Source organism: Ptiloglossa arizonensis, chromosome 1 (genome assembly GCF_051014685.1).
Source record: "Ptiloglossa arizonensis isolate GNS036 chromosome 1, iyPtiAriz1_principal, whole genome shotgun sequence".
NCBI lineage: Eukaryota > Metazoa > Arthropoda > Insecta > Hymenoptera > Colletidae > Ptiloglossa > Ptiloglossa arizonensis.
Window position 1 is genome coordinate 28,520,044 of NC_135048.1, and position 25,188 is coordinate 28,545,231.

The 25,188-nt window shown below is 42.8% G+C and overlaps 1 protein-coding gene across 3 annotated transcripts in view; it reads right to left on the reverse strand.

Moving 5' to 3' along the window:
* Positions 1–10,040: 10,040 nt before the first annotated feature.
* The window catches only part of LOC143143910 (uncharacterized), a 95,929-nt gene continuing 80,781 nt past the window's right edge, over positions 10,041–25,188 (reverse strand). The window contains exons 6-8 of one of the 3 annotated variants that reach the window (XM_076305793.1): positions 14,870–15,045; positions 11,328–11,664; positions 10,041–10,572 (exon numbers count right to left, since the gene is read on the reverse strand). In XM_076305793.1, the coding sequence (XP_076161908.1) occupies positions 10,184–10,572; positions 11,328–11,664; positions 14,870–15,045 (902 nt within the window). In that variant the 3' untranslated portion in view covers positions 10,041–10,183. Of the gene's footprint in view, positions 10,573–11,327; positions 11,665–12,897; positions 12,984–14,869; positions 15,046–25,188 lie in introns of those variants that run through there. The other 2 variants (XM_076305802.1, XM_076305807.1) reach the window with 2 other exon arrangements.

A 25,188-nucleotide genomic window follows, 5' to 3' on the forward strand; every position in this document is an offset into this window, starting at 1 on the left:
CGCACTCTAACGACCCGGAACCGACCCGAACGCGAGAACGACACTCGCACACGTCCCGCGGACCGAGACCAGGAGCGTTCGCGGGCGATCGGGCGCGAATCGCGAGCCGAATAATTAACCCGTCGACGCGACAAACAGTATTATCGTCGTTGCCCGATATTATTCCATTATCTTACGGCGACTATGTGCTTAACGATTAATAAAATATCTGCGCTCAGGGGTATCTCGGCTCGATATCGAATAGTTTCGCGCCAGACGTCGTCGAGACCGTCGATTTGCCCGCGCGTACACGCGCGATGGAAAATCCGCGCGGGGAACCGGGTCGCGTCCCGGCAACGGGTGACGCGAACACTCGAGGTGTGACCGGCCGAGAACGACCCGTTTAAAGGTCTCGGGGTGTGCACGACCCGTACCGCGACCCGAACACCGTCCACCGGCCGGTGAGAGACACCAGTACCGATCGTGAGAATCGGCTGCGTAGTTCCCGAACCGCGAGGAGGACCAACGAATACCCGCACAAGTGTTAGTCTCGGCACCGAACGTAAAACACAAGTGTTCCGTTCCGAACCCGCGCGTACCGTGCACGCGCGCTACCGGACGAGCGAGTTACGTCTTTCCCAAATACACGCTCTATCCGCCTCCTCTCGCCTCCTCGCGCCTCGCGGCGCCACGCATTACCTAGCTTCGACTCGCGCCACATTTCGCTCTTACACGAATTCCATCTCGATTGGGAATCCCTCCGTTCGTTCCAATTCACGAGCGTTATTATAACAGGGTACCGGGTCGGTGGAAAACCCGGTGCACGACCCGAACCGAAACCCACTATTTCGCGGTTAAGTTGGGTCGTGGTATGTACGCGTGCACGGTTGCTCGTTTTTCGGTGAAAATTCACGGGTTTGAGAACCCGAGCAGACTCTGAGGAAGAGATCGTGTACGGAGAAAGAGAGAGAGGTAGAGAGATAGATAGAGAAAGAGTTCCAGTCGAACGGTGGAAAACCCGTGACCACGCCGAACCGAGACCCGATTTTCGCGGTTCGATTTCGGGTCGTAACCGAGACACGGGTCTGTACACGACACGATCGGTGAAAATTGCCCGATTTGTAACGCATAAGGGAAGAGGGGGAGTATCGTAGACGAGATCGTGGACGGGCGGATGCGCATAGAGTGACCGGGAAAATTGAAAAATCGTCACTTACCGTGGCCGACCAGCGAGGAGGAATCTTCGGGCGGGAGCGAGGTTTCTCGTGGATATCGAAGAGCGGCTCCAATCTGTGTCGCGTCGACAGTCGACGGCCGACTCGCGGGGCCGACGCGGTTACGTTACGATTCGAGAGCGAAGATGGCAAGAGGCGCGATGCGGCTTGACACAGGTGCGCTGCCAAGGTGCGTCGACGAGTCGAGACGGCTGCCGCCTGGTAGCGTCGCACCGAAGCTTCGATTCGAGCCCGCGCGAGACCGCGTCAAATATTGACCGACCGCACGATTAGACGAACGGCAACCGAGCTTGCGAACCAACCGTCGAACCGTCGATCGGCTGGCTTTCACCTTTCTCCGGGTCGGCCGCCATCTTGGTACCGCTCGGTCGCCGACCTATCGCGTCGCGAGTAACATCGTGGGGTGGCCAACCCCCTTCGACGACCTATCGCGACCCGCCAGCCCCTTTCTCCTCGTTTCTACGAACCGAAACTCTGCACACGTTGCGCATTAGCGAACCGAAACCCGAGATTTACATACTGGTACGTACGTGGTGGAACATTTGAATAGGAACAACATCGGTGGAGGGAAAGAATCATCGAAGCACGTGTTTCTCGATTAGAGGATTGGATTTATTTTATTTACGCGAATTGATTATTTGTATCTCTTTGGTGTTCATTATCGTTACGCGAGAGGGATTTGAAGCTGAATTGGAAGCTGTTCGAGTTGGGGGCGTGTAACTGGGGGCGTGTAACGATGTTGTTCTGTTTTAGAGGTTAGGTTCTTAGGGGGCATTTCGAGTCATTGTTTCGTTACGTGAAATTTTTCACACTTTGCACTCGAAGCTTTTCTGTAATCGAAAAGTCGAAAAGTAGCACCTTGAAACATTTCAAATCGTGTAATTGATTTTAAAAGGAACATTTTTGTTTCTACATTTCGTGTACGTATGGTTATATGTTACAAGGAAGGAGTAATTGAATTTTAATTTCAATTCTAAATCACTATGGTTTCCTAAATTGGAGAAAGTATACCGAATTAAATTTTGAATGGTTAAATGAACCCATCGAGGGTGGGAAGGGTTAAATGAACTTATGAACCGAGAGGTTTTAACGAACCGATCGGTATGGCTGGGATTTTTCTTGGTGAAGTATTCGATAAGTGTGACTTATCTTATTAATACCACTTTCTCGTGCCCTTGTATGCATATCGTAAGACACTGTACTTAAAACATTAACTGCATTTGCTTGGTGCGTTACGATTGTTCGCCTGTTGCGTTTTTTTTTTCTTTTTTTTTTTTTTATTATCCACGTTACCGGTTTGTTTAAACTGTTACGTTATGAGAGAAAATGAGCGTAACGAGGGGCATGTACGAGATGTAGATCTGTCACTGTCTCGATCGTTGTTGGCTTTCATCGTGAACGAAAGTACAATGCATTTTCACAATTAAGTTTCGATTAACGTACGAATATTGAAAAACGGTGGTAATTATTTCGTAAAATTAAGATATATTAATGTAAATATTTCGAGATCGAATTATCGAAAGAGTATATTTTTCACGAGGTCGTTGGATTTGTTTCGAGACGTTACAATTTTTCCGTTTAAATGACTCACCCTGTACATCGCAAACCTTTCTTAAAACCTGCTTGGATTCTTTTAAAAGATATCCGTAAAATTTCATTAACTTTACATTGAGTCATGTTCCATTGATTCTCTTACATACATATTTCCCCAGAGGAGTTTCATTATCAGCATAAATCGCTTATAAATTTTTAAATTTCTTTTTTATCGTTCCCTATCTGCACACTCCTACATCCCATGTGCTTTATATTTTGGATAAACGCACTTAGGGAATTCAGAGTTCTCATTACTCTGTAATAAACTCTGACTTCACATCTTATAGGCAAATATCCCCAATGAAGTTTCATTATCCCCACAGATCACTTATAAATTAAAAAAATTTTGTTTTTATTATTTCCTATCTGCACATTTTTACATTCCAAGTGTTTTAGGTTCTGAACAAACGCACTTAGAGAACTCACAATCCCCATTACTCTGTAATAAACTCTGACTTCACACCTTACAGGCAAATATCCCCAATGAAGTTTCATTATCCCCACAGATCACTTATAAATTAAAAAACTTTTTTTTATCATTTCCTATCTGCACATTTCTATATTCCAAGTGTTTTAGGTTCTGAATAAACGCTGTTAAGGGACTCACAATCCTCATTACTCTGTAATAAACTCTGACTTCACACCTTACAGGCAAATATCCCCAGTGAAGTTTCATTATCAGTACAGATCACTTATAAATTTTTAAATTTCTTTTTATCATTCTCTACCTACATACTCCCACATCCCACGCACTTTATGTTTTGAATAAACGCTCTTAGGGGACTCAGAGTCCTCAGTACCCTGTAATAAACTTTCTCTCTCCTCTCTCTCTCTCTCTCTCTCTCTCTCTCTCTCTCTCTCTCTCTTTTTCTCTCACTCTTTCTCTCGTCTCGTTTTTCTTTCCTTTATCTACTCTTTCGCTCGAATTTCCTTCGGTTACGGTGAAAGGAACGGAGGCGCGTTGAAGAAGTAGGAGAGGCCCTGGATTTATTGCTTGTCCCCTCGACGATATTTTCCTACTCGCGTAGAAACGTCGCCAGCAAGGGGATCGGGTTTACTTTTCGCCGCGGCGACCGAGATATATCATGTCCGTGGATATATGTGGAGCGCGCGACGCGTTATCGTTGAAGCACGGTTCGAGAGCAGAGGGTGTCGTCATACTTACAGAGCACACACGGGATTCCTACGATAAGACGGTCAGGTGAGACACGGTTGTAAGATGCTTCGGCGGCAGGACGCGACCCGGCGACCCTGCACTCGCCCGACCCGACGGGACTCGGTTCGATCTCACCGGTGTCACGCTCCAGAATGACGAACATATTTCCAATCGGTTCGAACTAAATATTAACAAAATTCGTGAACTTTTCTTGTACCTGTGACCATTCTTGTATCTCTTGTACCTTAACCGCTGATTATCCTGATACTTTTCCACACACTTTGTTTAGATAATTGTATATTAGACTTGAAATAAATTATTAAATTTACTGGAAGAATTTACGTGTGGAAATATCGATCTACCGATACCGGTGAGAAGAGATTTTTTGAAAAATTGTACCTTTTCGTTAGATTTTCTTACACGTGTTTGGATGTAAAAATAAGAACTAACGAAAAGGGAGAATTGTGTATTTTTATTAACGATACTAGTTTGTATTGAACAAATAGATTAGCGATGAAATTGGTGCAGAAAGTTGATTTACCTTTGCGAAGAACGAAAATTGAGAATTGATCTTTTGGTATGTCGAATCGAGATCGATATTTCTAATCGTGATCAAGACGGGAGTTTGAACTTTTCCGTTTGGAAATCTTTTATACGCAGTAATCCCGTGGGTTTTCGTGCAAACTTTGTCTACGTGATCCGCGGCCAAATACGAGACGAGAATGTTATATAAACGTGGGTCGACAAACATATAAAGTGCGAAGGAAATGAATCTTAGTTTTACAAGGGGCCACATGGAGTGTTACGCGTTGATTTTAAAGAGGATTTATAGATAGGGAACAGAGGAAATATTTGATCATTCGTTCAGGCACTCGATACTTCGGGAGATATTAAAAACTGACAATTGTTCGCCCGCTGGTTCCTCGAGTATTAAGAAAAACAGGAAATGATGGAAAATAATGAATTACGGTTCTGAAACATTTTTTTTTTTTAAGTATCCTTACCTGCGTGGAGAATAATATTTGTACCTTTCGCGTCCTAAGAAATTAAAAAATGTATTATCGAATAATCGACGTGTCTTATTTTTAATCGAAGATCGCATTGACAACCTGCACGGAAACCTGTGAGACACTCTGTATACAGATTATCGATGAGACAGTTACGAAATGATTTCGTAACGATCGTGAACGGAAGAGGTTCTCGTATACAGGTCCGAGTTAGGTTAAATAATTTCGTGTTCAAAAAAAAAAAAATCGAAAGCGTGGAATAAATTTGTTTTCATTCAGCACTTTGTTTTAGTGAAAATTGTCTTCGAAAATCGCTCGGGGTACGCGCACGATTTACTCGATTTGTTACACCAATGATTTATATCTAGGGATGTTTGTTTAAATTATATCGTGAGAAATAAAAATATTTAACAGTTCGATAGGGCACTTTGTACCAAATATTAGAATACTCGAGTATTCGTATTGTATTCGAATATTTGAATACCCAAAATACTCATGTATTTGAATTATATTCGAATGATATTCGAATATTTGAATACCCAAATTACTCATGTATTTGAATTATATTCGAATGATATTCGAATATTTGAGTCCCCGATGTACTCGAGCATTCGAATTATATTCGAATATTTGTGTACCTAAAGTACTCGAGCATTCGAATTATATTCGAATATTAGTGTACCCAAGGTACTCGAGCATTCGAATACGAGAAAATTCAAGAAGATACCAGAGCTCGAAATCGTCGACGCGAATCAACGAAAGTCCAAAGAACGATGTCACGATTGCAACAAAGGCACTTTCTTGATTCCTCGAAACTGTTTCAGGAAAAACCTCGGAACGTACAACACAAATACGAACCACGCACATCACGTAACACACACGTCCAACACGTAACACAAACAAACCATCATGTACACATCAATACACGTAGCAGTTTCATTCTGAAAGTATAAGATGAAAAGTATCTCGTTCTTCGATACAAGATAATCTACCACAGGTTTTTTCAATATGTCTTCCTGAATCTTATTCCAGACGATTTTTAGATAATTCCACAACTCTTTTTTCTGATTTCGGACATTTCACTTTCACTTCTCGATCCGTTTCGTCCCACAATTTCTCAATCAGTTTTAAAATCGACGATTGCGGAAGGCCATTGCATAATTTTAAGTTCATTAATGTCTCGCAGTTGTTTCGAATAATTTATTTTGCACACATTTGCACTGTGCACAGAATCATTATTTCACAAGGAGGTAAAGTTCTTACCGATAAGTTTGTCCCTTTCTGGCAAAATTTTCAAGTAATATTCATTCCGAAGTATCTATTTTCGTTAAATTATATCTCTTCCAAAACATCCTCAAGCCATCACAGAAACTCCTCCATGCTAAACCGTTGGTATACCATTTATTATCGAATGAACTACTAAACTCAAACTGATACAAAAAAAACCCTTGCATCTCTTTAGCTCCATATTTATCCCCAGTGAATGTTGAACACTTAAAGAAATGTATACAAACTTCAAGAATCTTGACCAGAGATACTACATTCCACTCACCCTCTAAGAAAGACCTCTAAACATTAAACGGATCCAGATCGAGGACACTTGAAACACCCAAATGTCATCGCAAGGCTAATTCTCGTAATTTTATTACTTCTACATACGTAGCAACTGACGTTCAATATCATTCGTATCCGTCAGTTGCATCTGCATATAAACGTACCAGATGAAAAGTGACATTGAAAAATTCTGTTTCGACAATATTTTCTGTACTTCGGAAGACTAATTCTCGCAATCTTATTACTTCTTCATACGTAGCAACTGACGTTCAATATCATTCGTATCCGTCAGTTGCATCTGCATATAAACGTACCAGATGAAAAGTGACATTGGAAAATTCTGTTTCGACAATATTTTCTGTACTTCGCAAGACTAATTCTCGCAATTTTATTACTTCTTCATACGTAGCAACTGACGTTCAATATCATTCGTATCCGTCAGTTGCATCTGCATATAAACGTACCAGATGAAAAGTGACATTGGAAAACTTTGTTTCAACAATATTTTCTATACTTCCGATAAATCAAAAGTGACCAAGGGACAATGGTGTACATACAGATCAATCTATTCGTTAATTTCAATTTTCTGTTAACAATTCGTTGCAAGTGATCGTGTGTACCTCGATCTCTAGTTTTAAATCGTGCCTCACCGTGACGCGTCAACTTCAACGACGTTCATCGCCCACCGGCTACGCCAATGAGGCTCTTCTCTCTCGCTCGTCCCAACCTTTAACCGAGATTAGCAGCGATATCGCGCGTTATCGCCGAAAAATACACAGGGATGATGTTTTCCCGCGTTCACCGACTTCTCCTCGCCAGCTGGTCGGGGGACTCGCTCGTTCGTTTGCGTTCCCGCGGCTGGCGGTGTCATCCTAATCCACGCCACGAAACGGGTCGAGCGACCCCTCCCCCCCCCCCTCTCCCCCACACGACCCGAAAGTGTGACGCCGCGCGCCACTATCTGCCTCCACCTCCGTTCATGTCTTCAGTCCGATGGAATCGCGGTTAAACTTCGGCAGCAAAAATGATCCAAGAGCAAACATTTCCTTGTAATTTCTGGATACCGTGGTACCTGACCTGGCGGGCTCGAACACGACGAAAGAAATGGTTATTCCGAGTCGAACCACCGGATAAAGATAGCTGCTGGGAGGGTAGATAATAATTCCGTTCGCGATCTCCGGATCAGTGAGGTGATAAGCGAAAGCTTCTAGGCCCACGAGGACTATGGATCGTGACATACAAGGCTCCCAATCTCGTCCAGGTCTCGTCCCTGATGGAACCGTGTTAAACTCTAGCGGTGAAGGTTGACCAAAAGTAAACTTCAATTGCTAGAGACCATCGTATACACATCAAACACACGTAACAATTTTACAGTGCAAAGTATCAACGTAGAACTTAGACACCACTGATGCCTATGTAGGGTACTAACGAGCATGTCCCTGAAGGAAACGTGTTAAACTCCAACCGTAAAAATGGTCCCACGAGTAAACGTTCTGGCAATTGCTACAGACCGAGGTAAGTGTCCTCCAACAACAGAGAATGGATTCCAACCCAAGATCGATTGTTTCCAATTAAACTTCCTGGCAAAGGTGACTATTAGGAGAGTAGATAATTCCGTTTGCGATTGGTACCGTGATAAACGAAAGCTTCCAGACCCATAAGGACTACCTCATGGATCACGATACAGAATGCCCTCGCCTTCGTTCGTTGTGTTCAGGTCGTTCTCAAGATCCAATTTAAATATCCCTTTTTATTTAAAAATAACCGATTCGATTACAACACACTCCGAAAACGCACGTAGGTCCGTTGGTTTCGCATAAACCATCATCGCGATACATTCGTCCTCTCGCTCCTGTCGTCGTTCGTTCGTCGAACGACGACACCTAAGATTTTACATAAACGTTTAATAATCCGCGCGCAGATTGGTCGACCTTGGTCGTGCGCGATCGCAAGTCACGAATCAACCTCGGACAACTCGGCAAGTGGATCGACGACGATCCGACAAATGTTATTAACTCCGACTTAACAAGCTAGATATCGCTTAACGGCTACGGTTTAATATTTAGCACACTATCGTCTATGTACAAGGAACGACGAACGCGCGTCGCCACGACGCACGCGCGTTTTCGCGCGTGCATCTCGTCGACAGCTATCGATCACTCGATCCCTGGATCCCTCATCAAAAACTATTTACAAGCCACCTGGGGGCGTGTTCGGCACGGCGCGTACCCCACGGACATGGTTCACACGGCTGTTCCCGTCGAGAATCACGACAGGAACTAGCGATGTCCTGCGCGATAGTCGCTCGACGTCTTTTTTCTTTCTTTCTTTCTTTCCTTCCGTACGTCTCTCCTCACTAGAGCTCCGTCCCGTTTGTTCGACGTCCTTCGTCCCGCACCTTCCACTGGGGTGCAAACCATTGTTCCAGGGGACTGTACGAATCTCTGATCGATCCAGTTTTCAACGTTCCAGCTTCTGACGACGCTGACGGAGACGCAATCGAGGAACACGAGAACGGATGGACGTGAACAACGGGAGCAGACGGGATGAAGGAGAACTACGTCCGCCACACTGTTATTTACAAAAATCGAGAAACGGTGACGGCAACTCACGGCCCACGTTGGCCACTCCTGCTGTCCATCGTGGGTTTTCTTTGGTTCGTGACGATCCATACCTGAGTCGCGATGACGACTCTCTACGAGGTCAGAGGCAACACGGTGCCTCGTTGATCTTGAGAGGTTAGAGGCTCGATGGTCCTCGTTCATCTCGCGGGGTTACAGACAACCTGGTCCTTATTGATCTCGAGAGATTAGAGACAAACTGGTCCTTGTTGATCTCGAGAGATTAGAAACAACCTGGTCCTTGTTGATCTCGCGAGATTAGAGACAATCTGGTCCTTGTTGATCTTGCAAAGATGAAGACAACCTGGTCCTTGTTGACCTTGCAAGGATGAAGACAACCTGGTCCTCGTCGATCTTACAAGGATGAAGCCTAATTATCCCCTGTTGATCTTGCGAGGATGAAGACAACCTGGTCCCTCGTCGATCTCGCAAGAACGAAGACTCGTTGTCCCTTGCTGATCTCACGAGGATGAAGACTCATTATCCCCTGTTGTTTTGCGAGGATGAAGACAACCTGGTCCTCATTAGTCTCACAAGCACGAAGACTCATTGTCCCTTACTGATCTCACGAGGATGAAGACTCATTATCCCCTGTTGTTTTGCGAGGATGAAGACAATCTGCTCCTCGTCAATCTCACAAGAACGAAGACTCGTTGTCCCTTGCTGATCTCACGAGGATGAAAACTCATTATCCCCGGTTGACCTTGCAAGGATGAAGACAACCTGCTCCTCGTCGAACTCACGAGTATGGAGACAACCTACCCCTCGCTGCTCTCGCGAGGTTAGAGACTCACTGGTTGCTCTCGCGAGGTTAGTGACTCGCTGATTACTCTCGCGAGGTTAGAGACTCACTGATTACTCTCGTAAAAGATTAGAAACAACCCTGTCCTTGATCTAACGGGGATGGAGCACTGGTGCTTGTTGATCTCGCGAGGAAAGTGCGCTCCAACTCGATGAACTGCGATGAGAAAAGACACGGATCAACACCCGTTTGATGTTCCACGTTCTTCGACGAATCCTCTTGCCTGAGACCACTGTTTAAGAGGATATCGAGACGACGGTTGGTCTGTCCAGGTGACCGTTGTCGAGGATGATCTTGGTGGTGGCTGGACTCGGCGAGGAATTGCCCAGCGTGACGATGTGGGGCGCAGCGAGCTGATGATGATCGGGCGAGTGTCCCGCGGAGATCATCACAGGCGATCGGTTCGGGCACGGTGGCGAGGGACACTCGACTTTCGGGGAATGGGTCTCGAGCAGTTGTTGGTGTTGGTGTTGGTGGTGATGCGGTTGCTGTTGCTGTTGTTGTTGCTGCTGCTGCTGCTGCTGTTGCTGCGAGGCAATCATGTCGTAGTACATCGAGGGCGACTGGAAGGTGAGTAACCGATTGCGGGGCTGCGGGTTATGGCAGAGGATGTTACCAAAGGAGTCTGTGAAATTGAACAGCGAGATGTAGTCACCGAAAGGATGGAATGTTGAACGATTGAAAGGGGCTGTGGTGGTCCTAGAAAAATCACCGATTTTCAGAATACTCGACCGGGTGTATTTTTTAAACCTTGGACCTTGGCGCTGGATACGAAAGAAATTATTGTCTCTGACACGTGGAAATTAGGGGATCAGTTCGGTTAAGGGGGACCTCGAAGAACTATCGATTTTCAGGAATGGTCGATTCGATGTGTTCGAACAATTTGGAAATTTCAAATAAATTATTCTTCACGTTGAGTGAATTGTAATAGAGTGTAGAAATTATTCACTACGGTGCGAGAGAAATCGAATATTGAGTCACGTGTATGAGAAAATGACGTGTGACTTTTAATACACTCCGATATGTTAATTTCAAACACGTGTTTGTGTAACACCCGGTACAAACGGTCCAGAAACTGTACGTAATAAAGAACATTCAAATCGATACTCTCGTTCAATAATTTACGACAAACTATTACCTTGTAATTTTAAAATCGTCACGTGTGGGCTCCGAATCGCACTGCGCGAGTCTCAGAGATATATCAACGAAATTACCCACACGGTGTCTACTAGTTTGTATTTTTGACACATCTACAAAACAAGAACTCGTTAAGAGTAACGTTGATTGGTTCAAGGCTCCGCGAATGAGCACCACTGGTATCGACTTTCGAGAACCCCAAAAAACGCCCCTCGAAATTCGAACAGAGAGTTCACCACCCACCTAGTTCCATCTTCAAGCTGATATTGTTGTTGTTGTTGTTGCTGGTGTTGTTATTATTGTTATTGTTGTTGTTATTATTATTGTTGTTGTTGTTGTTCGCGCAGGGGACGGTGTTCCCGGTGATGGGTGTGTCGGTAGTCTTCATCCCGCCCTTCGGTTTCCTCTTTCGCGTTTGGATGCTGTCCTTCTTCATCGTGGGGGGCCTGGTCACACCGTGCAGCTTAAAGTAAAGACCGCAGGCATTGCACACGGGCTCGCCCACGGAATTCCGACGCCAGAGGGACGTCATGGTCGTTTGACAATTGCTGCAAGAGGTGCCAACTCGCCTCGAGGCCGACTGCGGAAACACGAAACCCTTTTTAAACAAAAATTACACACACTTTCGTCGCGTGGTTTTCCGTCGACGTTCGGGGAAAGTCGTGAAGAACCGTGAGCATCAGCGAACGTGGGAACAGGGTGGTATAGGTGGTCGTCGACAACTCTGAGAAGGGGGAACAGTGGTGTCGGAGGAAAGATAAAAGAACGGGTAAACGGGTTTGGAGTTCGATTCGGAGAGTACAGATGGAAAAGTTTTCGCAGGTGGAACGCTGGTGGAATAGAGAAGAGCTTACGTCTAACATTAACCTAGGCATTCAAGCTGTAAACGCCAGCTCGCGCGCAGCGTTTCGCGACGCGCGAGATAGCGCGAGCAGCTACCACCCTCCGCGCGAAACCACGCGCGAGCCTGTTGACCGAGAACGTTCACCAGAATCGCTGGGAACAAGTATAGCGATACCTGGACGGGTAACCATTCGCTATTAAAGGATCCCGTGAAACCCAGACCCAACAACGACCCGGAACGACCCGAAAACCCGATACCGCGACCCTGCAAACGGGTGCTACCCACCCAACGTAGACCCAATTCGGGTCGGGTTTCACCCACGGTATCGTTTCGACGGAAACACGGAAACTGACACAACAGTGTCTTCGCAGATCGCTATAGATTCGTCCCCAGCGACGATCCAACGCGAAAACGATCCGCGTTTCGCCCGCGATCGTCGTCGAGCGGCCATTACACGCGATCGCGCAACGTCTCGGTCTCGCGAATCATTTTTGTTTCTTTTTTTTTTTTCTTTTTTTTTTCTCGTCCAGGCTACGCATGATTTCGGTTTAAGGAGAGGCGCGATCGTACCATGGGTATAGTGGCACCTCGAAGCTACGAGAACGGTTTTCTACCAGAAGCTTTGCCGCTACGGAACGAGTCAACAGGCGCGAAACAAACGTCGTTCGCTTATCCTCGAGTTCTTCCAGGGAAGGACAGTGTGATGTGTGTCTGTATGTGTTTCTTTTTTTTTTTCTGGAGAAAGATCGGTGAGGAGAAACGGTTTTGGAAGAGAGTATGAGGGAGAGAGTCAGAGAGAGAAAGAGAGATAGAGAGAGAGAACTTTTTGTGTTCGATGATCGAAGAAAGAGAAAAAAAAAAAAGAAACGAAGAGCACGTTCGGAACCAATGTGAGTAAGAAAGGTAAGGTGGACAGAGAGTGATACAGAAAGAGAGAGAGAGAGAGAGAGTTGGGGGGATAACACCTACCAAACGGCGGCTCGATTTCTCCTCGAAGGCGCGACGGGTGCCACTATACCCACAGAAGCCTTTGTAGAAATCGCCCTGGTCCGCCACTGAAACAGAGACAGGATGCCAAACGTTAGGGGTGCTTCTCTTTCTAAGCGCTTCACGACTCACGCGCGTAGGTTGTCGTTATCGAACCATCATCACTCGTGGCGCGCGAGAGACAGACAGAGAGAGAGAGAGAGAGAGAGAGAGAGAGAGAGAGAGAGAGAGAGACTCGCGGTTGCACCGCGTCGCGCGTTTCGTTTCGGTCGAGAACGAACAACGACCCGCCGGGGCTATGCACCGCGACCCGAACCGGGTCGGGTGTGTCACGTGATACACGGAACGGGCGAACACCATTGGTCGACGGGCGAATTTCCACACAGGCTCCTGTTCTATATGTGCGCGCGTGTGCGCAACGTGAGATCGCCCTCGAGAACGATTTTTCGCCGTGGTTCTTCTCACTTTTTCGCGCACCATTCGACGAAAAACCGTTTCGACGGACACACGAAGAAGGCGTTGGCTCGCGGGCAACGACGAGGTATCAGCGTTGGGCAATGTTCGATCAACACGGTCAATTGGCTCTACACAGAATCGACCACACGATCGACGGGTCGGGGAACATCTCGATGGATACTGAAATGCTGTTGGTGATTCGTAAGTGTTCGATTTGTGTTGGATTGTCTGGTGCGGTGTAAGTGTGGCGATGTAAGGTGAGTGTTGACTGGGAAAGTGACGTTTTTGCTCAGTTCTTTTGCCCGTTTAGCGGTAGGTCACACGACAGGCAACGTGTTAACCGTTTGGATTGTTATTATTATTATTAAAATGAAACAGACGTATTATTACTGTTACTATTAAAGTGAAAAGGACGTATTATTACTATTGTTATTGAAAGGAAAAAGACGTATTATTACTATTGTTATTAAAAGGAAAAAGACGTATTATTACTATTGTTATTAAAAGGAAAAAGACGTATTATTACTATTGTTATTAAAAGGAAAAAGACGTATTGTTGTTATTATTATTAAAATGAAACAGACGTATTATTACTATTACTATTAAAGTGAAAAAGACGTATTATTACTATTATTATTAAAAGGAAAAAGACGTATTGTTATTATTATTAAAATGAAAAAGACGTATTATTACTATTACTATTAAAGTGAAAAAGACGTATTATTACTATTGTTATTAAAAGGAAAGGAGAAATGTATAATTTGGAAGAATTATTTTTTTTTAAGAAACGAAACAATGTATCATTATTATTAATATTATTATTATCAATAGTATGAAAGAAGAAATGTATAATTTATAGAAGTTTCTTCTTTAAGATAAATAAGAAACTTTGGTGCTTTCGGACCAGTGAAGGCGAAAAGATCGGGCAGAGAGGCGAAAAATAGCCGAGAATTGTACAAACTATATTCGGCAGTAATGATTTACGAGCGATGGAAAGTGTGTTTAGCTTCACAGCGAGTGGCTACGTGTGTAAAGTGTGAACAATGTGGTACCACAGCGTGGATCTCTCTTAATAATAGGAGCGGTCGCAATATATACATACCTATGTATAAGTACAATAATTCAAAAGACTTGAAAATAATCTGAATTAAAATTGTCATAACGTGTACAGTTTACGTGTACTTTCTCTTTTCCTTTGAAAATCAACCCTTTCCAGAATCCTTGAAAATCAAACGAAAACATTTACTTTCCAAAACAGTGTGCTCCAATTACCAAAAAGAATCCACTCGACGATCGAGATCGCGCGGTTGCTTCGAGCAGACTGTAAAATTGTCGAATAAAGGCAAAAAATTATTATTATTATTATTAATATTCACGATCCTTTTAATCGATCGTCTCGTTTAGTAAAATTGCTCGATCAAATGCCCAACTCTGCGAAGTACTGTACTGTCTTCGTCGTCGTCGTCGTGCGCGCGCGCGAACGCGCTTCCGTTCTTACCAGTCGACGTGGCTGCTTGACCAAGGGTCGGTTCATTCCGTTCATCTTGTGGTAGAGACCGCATGCGTTGCACAGGTAATGGCCGGTACCGTCCCGTCGCCATAACGGGGTGGAAATTGCGCCACAGTTCACGCACTCGCGGCCCTCCGTAAAGTATTCCGCCTCGATGTTGTGCACTGCGCGTTTCGTACATGTTCAAACAGGTGTCTGGCCATCTTTCGCGGGCGAGGGGAGAAAAACGCGCACGCGCGCGACTTTTGTTCCCGCTTCGAACGTATTCGAAACCCCTTCGATACGGCGAGCTTGGTCGCGAATACATTTTTAACGCGGGTGTTCAAATAGTCGGATAGGTGAGTGCAGATCGAAAGAATCGAGTAACTTGAACAATTGGGTGGCTGGAAAAATTAAGTAGTTTGAAAAATCGAGTAGTTCAAGAATTTGAATAGTGTGGGAATACTGAGTAGTTTGAAACATTGAGCAGTTCGAGACATCGAATAGTTCGAGAATATCGAGTAGTTCGAAACATCGAATAGTTCGAGAATACCGAGTAGTTCGAAACATCGAGTAGCTCGAAAAGTCGAGTAGTTCGAAGAAACGAGTAGTTCGAAGAAACGAGTAGTTCGAAACATCGAGTAATTCGAAACATCGAGTAGTTCGAGACATCGAATAGTTCGAGAATATCGAGTAGTTCGAAACATCGAATAGTTCGAGAATACCGAGTAGTTCGAAACATCGAGTAGCTCGAAAAGTCGAGTAGTTCGAAGAATCGAGTAGTTCGAAGAATCGAGTAGTTCGAAACATCGAGTAGTTCGAAACATCGAGTAGTTCGAAACATCGAGTAATTCGAAACATCCAATAGTTCGAAACATCGAGTAGTTCGAAACATCGAATAGCTTAAGAATACCGAATAGTTCGAAACATCGAGTAGTTCGAAACATCGAATAGTTCGAGAATACCGAGTAGTTCGAAACATTGAGTAGTTCGAAAAATCGAGTAGCTCGAAAAATCGAGTAGCTCGAAAAATCGAGTGGCTCGAAAAATCGAGTGGCTCGAAAAATCGAGTGGCTCGAAAAATCGAGTGGCTCGAAAAATCGAGTGGCTCGAAAAATCGAGTGGCTCGAAAAATCGAATGGCTCGAAAAATCGAATGGCTCGAAAAATCGAATGGCTCGAAAAATCGAATGGCTCGAAAAATCGAATGGCTCGAAAAATCGAATGGCTCGAAAAATCGAATAGCTCGAAAAATCGAATAGCTCGAAAAATCGAATAGCTCCAAAAATCGAATAGCTCGAGAATACCGAGTAGTTCGAAACATCAAGTAGTTCGAAAAAAAGTAGCTCGAAAAATCGAATAGCTCGAGAATACCGAGTACATGGCTCGAATTGAAACGAGTAGATTGAAAGAATCGAGCTGTTCAGATATATATTTCAGTTATACGTAATAATATACATAACTTTTTAAATAAACTATGATCCATTCGAAACATTTACAACGCTCGATTTTTTCAAGTTACTCGTTTCAATTCTAGCTACTCGATTCGCGCTCAGTCTTTCGAGCTGCTCGATAATTCGAGTTCTCCAATCGAATGAAAAATTCGAGTCTCGATTCGGTTCGAATTTCGAGCTACTCGAATATCCGAGTATTTGAACACCTTTATTATACGGGACATTCAACCTTCTCGCTACGACGGTCCTCCCCGGTAGAACACCGAACGTTGTCAGTGTTTAATTTTACGCCTGAAAAAGTTTCTTTCCATGATTTTTGGAAAGAAAGAACCATTCTTCGAAGCAAGATATTTATAGTTTCTTATGTCTGGGCTATAGTTGCTCGTTGTAGCGAAAGATTCAATCCTTCGTATGTGGAAAATTTTGTCGTGTATTTAGCATATATACATCTTCGTTCAGTAATATTAAATTCTTTGGAATAGAAAGATAATCGAAATTTTTTATACACAAAACAATAGTTTAAATTCTTAAAAATAATATAAAAAGGTTACCATCGAAAAACTGGTATCATAAACAAAAATACGTCTACAACGAGAACCGCATTTCACGAAAAGTAATAGGTTGTTCAATAAGTTTTGTTGAATGAAATATATTGAACAACCTAGTATAGAATGTTCTAACATTTATAAACAGGAGTATACATCAACCAAGCGTCTATAGACACCGATCACAGTCGAAGGGTTCACATTCGAACGTAGTACAGTAGAGGCTTCTTGTGTCTTGTAAATTATTCGTTTATTATTCAAGTTGAATTAATAAAGGGTGGAAATAAAATAGGGTTCGTAACTTTCAGAAAACTACACGCCAAACGAAGCAGAATCGTCTTAGTAAACACGGGACGAAAAACTAATATTTACTAATATTAAACTAATTATTAGTTTAATATATATTTACTTTATAATTATTTAACTAATATTAGACCAAAGTTATTACTTTATAATTATTTAACTAATATCAGACTAAAGTTATTACTTTATAATTATTTAACTAATATCAGACTAAAGTTATTACTTGATAATTATTTAACTAATATTTAAAATTCACGAACAAGCAAAAGGAGAAACGACGAGGGGGAAAACTTTAATTTAGGATCCACGTTAAATTTCCATATTAAACAATTTTCCCCTATTCTTAGAAATCAAGATTCCAAGGACGAAAAAGAAAAGAAAAATAAAAATATCATCCAGTAGACCAACAACAGTCGAACAAACCACGATCTATCATTCTGAAGAGAAAAATCAAGGAGAAAAGAATTCTTTAATGCATTTCCAACAATCCACCGCGCGTACGGGTCGTCGCGACCATGCTCGCGGGTTTTCGGGTCGTAACGGGTTTTCGGGTCGTCGCGCGACCCTGTGCGGAAACCCAACAGAAGCAACGAACATTCCACGAGTGAAAGTACTCGGTACCGTGTTCCACGGAGCTTGTTCGTTACTTTGAAATTATTTCGCTCTCCGTGGAGCTTATTTGTCGAAACTATACTATATTGTCCTCGAAACTATTTTTCACTCGGTAAACACGAGACATTGGAATTGAGCCTCGAGCGAAACGATGCAACGTGTCGAAAGCCATTTAACAATTTACAACGCGCGTGGAAAGCAACCAATCGGTGGAGGTTTCGAAAGTGGTGAACGAGTGATTAAGTTGGTCAAATTTTCCACGCTTTTTCCAACGCCTCGAGGCCGCTTCGAGCGCATTTTCAGGCGCCACATACGCGACGATATGCAACGATAATTGCACCTCGGACACCTCTGTAATCTTATTGGAAAATAGCAGTATATACTTGTCCATAAAATGAAATACTTTTCAAGTTTCTGTTTCGAGGCGTCGTACAGAGAAGTATAGTTCCAATTGGTCGTTGATGGACTGCACGTGGTGTGTATAATTATACGGTATACGGTGATTAGGTATTCTAATTTTTTAGATACACGTTGTAGCTAACACGACACCAAGACGAAAGCAACGCGAAGAGAATATTGTTTATTATTTTCATTTATATAGGACAATTTTGTACACCGAAGAGGATAAAAAAAAAATATTAATAAATACTTAACCCTTTTTGCACTCACAGCTTTTCTCTTACCAGAAACTAGTATCTCGATGAAATCCTTCGAATCGTGTAATTAATTTAAATCAGAATATATTCATTTTAACATTTCATATACATATGTATACATATTCAAAGGAAAGAATAATTGAATTTTAATTTAAATTCCAAACCATGATGGTTTTCCGAACTGGACAAAGTACAACGAATTAAATGCGTTTGTTAACCATTTCCTCTCGAGTGGAAAGGGTTAAGAAGTGCATTAAATTACACAAGGTTTAATTTTGAATATTTTTCATTAATTTCTTAGATCAAAGTGTGCCACGAATTCGCGTTTATGTTTGATTTTTCGCGTGGATAATTAAATTACGTGGCAGGGGACTGCGATCTTCGTGCAACGAAAACGTTTCGATAAATTTGAAGTGGAATGTATTTGAAAAAGTTAAAAGGCGAAGCTACGAAACGTTGAAAGCTCGCCGGGAAGTATCGCGGAACCTCCGCGGCGCGTAAACGCGCCAGTACGTCGAGAAGGAAGGATGCAGGAAACGCAACAACACGCGACAGAGGATGTAGAGGGACACGGTGTTATCGGAATTTCCGGCGTTTGGCGATAATAATAACTAACAACCGCTGCCACTCGGCCTGGACGACCAAACTTCTCCTGTGTGTACCGTACACAATTTTCCCGAATGATAGAAAGATCTCGAGAGATCGAACAATTTCGAGAGACAGAAAAAACCACGAGGTTGATATATTTTAAAGAGAGGAAAAATTCTGAGTTGGTGAAAATATTGCGAAGCGTTGGAAAAATTTCGAGAAATTGAAAAGATTCGAGATAGGTAAATTTTTGAAGAGGAAAAATTCTGAGTCGTTGAACAAATCACGAAGTGTTGGAAAAATTTCAAGAGATCGAAAAGACTCGAGATAGGTAAATTTTTGAAGAGGAAAAATTCTGAGTCGTTGAACAAATCGCGAAGGGTTGGAAAAATTTCGAGAGATCGAAAAATCCTAAGAGACAGAGAAATGCCTTTGCATTACTAGTTGCCTTTGTATTACTTCTTATTTGCATACTAAAAGACCAATCCACGTAAATAAATAATATTTCTTCTTATTTGTATACTAAAAGACTAACACACGTAAATTAATCAATAATTTCAAGGTACTGAAGAGTCCTCGAAGATTGGAAATCCTGAGCAATCCAAAATTTCTGAGAAATTTAAAAATTTTGAAAACTCAAATTTTTTAGTGATCGAAAAATTCTGAGAAATCCAAAATTTCTGAGAGTTTGAAATATCTTGGGAAAAATTCTGAAAGATCGAAAAATTTGGAGGAATACAACATTTTTGTGATATCTAACAATTTTAAGAAATCTAAAATTTCTGAAAGATTGAAAAAGCTTGAGAAATCAAATTTTTAAGAGATCGAAAAATTCTGAGAAATTCAAAATGTCTGAAAGATCGAAAAATCTTGAGAAAAATTCTGAGAAATCCAAAATAACCGAGAGATCGAAAAATCTTGAGAAATCCAAAATTTCTAATACATGGACAAGTTCTAAAAAATTCAAAAAAAATCCTGAAAGATCGCAAAAACCTGATAGATTAAAAGATCCTAAGAGATAAAAAATCTTGGGATACTCGAAAAATCCTGGAAGATCGAAAATTCTCTATAAATCGGAAAATCCCCATAGATCGACAAATCCTCATAGATAGAAAAATCATGGAAGATCGAAAATTTTCCATAGATCGAAAAATCCTCATAGATCAACAAATCCTCATAGATCGAAAAATCCCCATACATCGAAAAATCCCCATAGATCGGGAAAAAGTAACCATAGATCGAAAAATCCACATAGATCGAAAAATCCACATAGATCGAAAAATTCACATAGATCGAAAAATTCACATAGATCGAAAAATCCCCATAGATCGAGAAATCTCCATAAATCAAAAAATCCCTATAGATTGAGAAATCTCCATAGATCGAGAAAAAGTAACCATAGATCGAAAAATCCACATAGATCGAAAAATCCCCATAGATCGAAAAATCCCCATAGATCGAGAAATCTCCATAAATAAAAAAATTCCTATAGATTGAGAAATCTCCATAGATCGGGAAATCCCCATAGATGGAAAAATCGCGTAACGTTCGATAGCCCGTCGGTTACGCTGGTGAACGTTCTCCGCTTGGTCGACGCCGATGAGAAATACGCGCGCCTTCGTCTCGCGTTACTTCACCAGAGACGGGTCGTAACAGAGAGGACGAAGAGATCAGCGTACGGCAGCCGCGCATCCGGCAGAAACGGGACTGGGAAGCAATTGGATATCGTATATAGGTAAGCAACGAGTCGCTGACGTCGGCGACTCGTTCTCGCGAATGCTTTTCGTTCGACAACGAACGCAGCGCGGCTCGTATTGCGTTCTCTGCTTCGAGATGCCACCCTTGACCTATTCGCGAACATGAAACAACGTAACGCTACCGCTCGACGCAACGTAGTCCCTCTTCCCCCCCTTCGAGAAGCGAATACGAAGAGGTTCGATGTCGACGATTCCATGGAACGACAGTTCAATGGAGATAGTAAACGTAGAAGGGGTTCAAGGACCCGAAATGTGAATTCGGGTCGGGAAATGACTGTGTTGTAAATGATCCAGTCGGGAAATTATCTGGTTGAGAAATGACCGTGTTGGAAAATAATCGAGTCGTGAAATAACGGTATTGAGAAATAACTGTTTTGGAAAATAATCGGGTTGGAAAATGTTCGATTCGTAAAATAACGGTATTGAGAAATAATTGTCTCGGAAAATGATCGGGTTGAAAAATGTTCGGGTCGTAACACGATCGTTTTGGAAAATTATCGGTTAAGAAAATTATCGAATTGAAAAACGACCGTGTGTGCAATGATCGGGTCGGGAAATGACAGTGTTGGGAAATGAGTAGGTTGTAATATTATCGAATTTTTCTGTACTCGAATATTTCGGTAATTCAAATATTGAATGAAGCCTATTTAAGTACTGTTCAAATACTATTCAAATACTATTCGAATTCTATTCAAGTACTATTCAAGTACTATTCAAATACTATTCAAATACTATTCAAATATTCGAATTTTATTCAAGTACTATTCAAATGCCATTCAAATATTATTCGAATTCTATTCAAGTACTATTCAAATACTATTCAAATATAATTCGAATTCTATTCAAGTACCATTCAAATACTATTCAAATACTATTCGAACACTGTTCAAATACTATTCAAACACTATTCAAACACTATTCAAGTACTATTCGAATTCTATTCAAGTACCATTCAAATACTATTCGAACACTCGAGTATCGAGTACACAAAGAATGATTACCGATTCCTTCTGCGAATAACGTCCAATTGAACCACTTAACGCACCTAGTGTGAACTAGAATCGTTCGTAGTGCATCGAGTGCACGCGAATGCATCGGGCCACCTAACGAAAAGACTCGATTCTCCGTAACCAAATATTCGTCGGGGACTCCGAAGAAAATGACGAAGCTACGAGGAATGAGAATAGTAGAGTCCAATTACGGCCACTGGAGGCGAGAGGAGAAAAGAGGGCCGAAAGAGGACGAGAGAGGGCAGACAAGAGTCGTGACAGTGGAAAAGGAGGGGTGTGCGGGACGAATGTTACGAGGAACGCAGGCATCGAGGCACCAGAGAAGAGAAGAGAAGAGGTAGACCCTTAGATAAGAAAGGGCGAGGGGGAAAATCGGAGAACGAAGAGGTCAGAGGACACAGAACAGGAGAGAGTCTATGCGAAGGTAACAGAAGGGGAGGGTGTTGAGGAACGATCGGATATAACGCGCGAAAGTTGCAAACAAGTAAACGACCACTCTCCGTGGTTAACCGTTAGATCGTTGCACGTGAAATAACCAATGTCACGTGTATCGATAAAATTTCTTTTCTGAAATCTGACAACTGGAACGTGCCATCGAGTGTCGTGTAATTTTATTATCAGGGAAGATACAGTAACTGACACAACGAAGCGATACCGATTCGCTTAAGAGAGACGGGAATGCACTTATTCCACAATGGTTGATTATCGAAGTGTACTCATAAATAAACAATATTTCCATCGAAGCCCGTTTCATTGAGAATTCGTCGGTCTCGTACCCAACAAACGTGAACCAGGGTCGTTGGAGAAAATCGCGACTAACCGGGTCTCGGTTCGGGTCGGATCGGGTCGTGGTTGGGATCCTGGTAAGCAAGACTCGCGACCCGAGTACAAATGCTCGTTCGACGCGATTCGATTCTGGAATCTTTGACGACTAATATTACTATTCTAAATAATGCAGAGGGTTAACAACGATTGCTTCGATTCAAGCATCAATCTTTGCGTTTTGATTTTCAATCGTAAAAAAATTGAGAAGATGTAACAACCATCAACCAAGCACCAGAACTTTTCAGATTTAAATTCACGATTCTAATTTTCGATTTTTGAAAAAGGAGGACTGGAATCTTTGGCGACTAGTATTACGATTCTAAACAATACAGAAGATCAACAATAATGGCTTCGATTCAAGCATCAATCTTTACGTTTTGATTTTCAATCGTAAAAAAATAAAAAAGGTGTAACAACCATCGACCAAGCACCAGAACTTTTCAGATTTAAATTCACGATTCTAATTTTCAATTTTTGAAAAAGAAAGGACAAAAGCAACCGATTACTTCCGTACTTAGCATCGAACGCGTTAGTCACCTCGAAAAGGATCATCAACAGGACGAAGATCAACATTGAACCGAAGTTCACGTCGAATTGGATTTCAGTTCCGGAAACAAGGCAACGGTGTGTAACAGGTGTTCGACGCGACGTACACGCGTCGAAGGGTCCTCGAGTCGGTAGCCGAGCCGCGCATGTTCCAAGTCCACGTTAAATTAAGGAAGGCCACGTGCAGATATTCGGTGGGGGGAAAGGACTGTGCGCCAGGGGACGACGCTCAGGACTCGAGGGTGGTCTGGCAGGCGAGGTTAACGTTAGATCGAGGCCACGCGCTTAGTAAAACGACGCTCTGGCGTCGCCGCGGCCGCGGCCAGCGCGGTAGAAGCCACTCGAGATCGCGGTATGTTAAAAGCCACCTACCCCGCTTCCCCCACGGGCTTTCGGGATAAAAGCGGCGACGGCGGTGCGCATGGAAACCGCAGACACCCGACGCTTCCCAAAAAGAACCACCACTTCAAAGCTTTCGACTTTCTTCTACATATCCGTCAGACGTCACCCCACCCTCTCGACTGCATCCCTGCGCCGTGTACTCGGGTCGCGGTTTCTGTCGATCGCGACCCGATCAACGAATACCGAAACCCACCGACGACACCCGAACGACACGATTTTAACACTACAATTACCAAAGGGGTCAGTTTGACTCGTCTCGAACTTCTTTTTGAAATTACTCGATTGTTCACGGTGTCTTTGTCCTACAATGTTTGGTTTTGATTGCTAACAGTGTCTTTGTTCTACAATGTTCGGTTTTGATTGTTAACGGTGTGTTTGTTCTACAATGTTCGGTTCCTGTCGACCGCGACCCGATCAGCGAATACCGAAACCCACCGACGACACCCAAACGACACGATTTTAATACTACAGCTACCAAAGGGTTCAGTTTGACTCGTCTCGAACTTCTTTTTGAAATTACTCGTTTGTTAACGATGCCTTTCTTGTACAATGTTCGGTTCCTGTCGACCGCGACCCGATCAACGAATACCGAAACCCACCGACGACACTCGAACGACACGATTTTAACACTACAATTACCAAAGGGGTCAGTTTTACTCGTCTCGAACTTCTTTTTGAAATCACTTGATTGTTAACGGTATTTTTGTCCTACAATATTCGGTTTCGATTGTTAACGGTGTGTTTGTTCTACAATGTTCGGTTTCTGTCGACCACGACCCGATCAGCGAATACCGAAACCCACCGACGACACCCGAACGACACGATTTTAATACTACAGCTACCAAAGGGGTCAGTTTGACTCGTCTCGAACTTCTTTTTGAAATTACTCGATTGTTCACGGTGTCTTTGTCCTACAATATTCGGTTTCGATTGTTAACGACAAACTTTGTTGTACAATGTTCGGTTCCTGTCGACCACGACCCGATCTGCGAATACCGAAACCCACCGACGACACTACAGCTACCAAAGGGTTCAGTTTGACTCTTCTCGAACTTCTTTTTGAAATTACTCGATTGTTAACGGTGTCTTTGTTCTACAATGTTCATGGACAATTATCGAAATAAACGACTAATGGTACTCGTAAATTAATTACTCGTAAAAATTCCCCCATCTATGTTCGCGAATACGTATTTGGTTTGATAGAAATAGTTTACCGTCGGTAGTTCTAGTGTTGATCGATTACGCTACCTCGAAAGCGACCGAACTAAGAAGGCGTGTCTTTATGAATTTTTTGCAACAATACTACACGTTCGATCGAAATGGTAATTTTTGCCACGATTAGGGCGTGTAACGAGCTCTAGAAGAATATTTTTTGCGCGTAGATTAGACGCGAGGAAACAAAATGGCGTTGATTTCGATCCACGGTACTAACTGTGGTTTGGAACTTTTTAACGTTCGACAAATTGTAGAAATTGTCGCACTGAACGGAGAACAAGCCCTTTTATAATTTGGAAAGTTGACTCGGATTCCTGCCGAATGATTCGAAAATTAGTGCCTTTCAATTTGAATATCGAACGAAAACGATCGGAATTACACTTAAAGTGTGCCAATTGATCGATCGAGGTGAATGA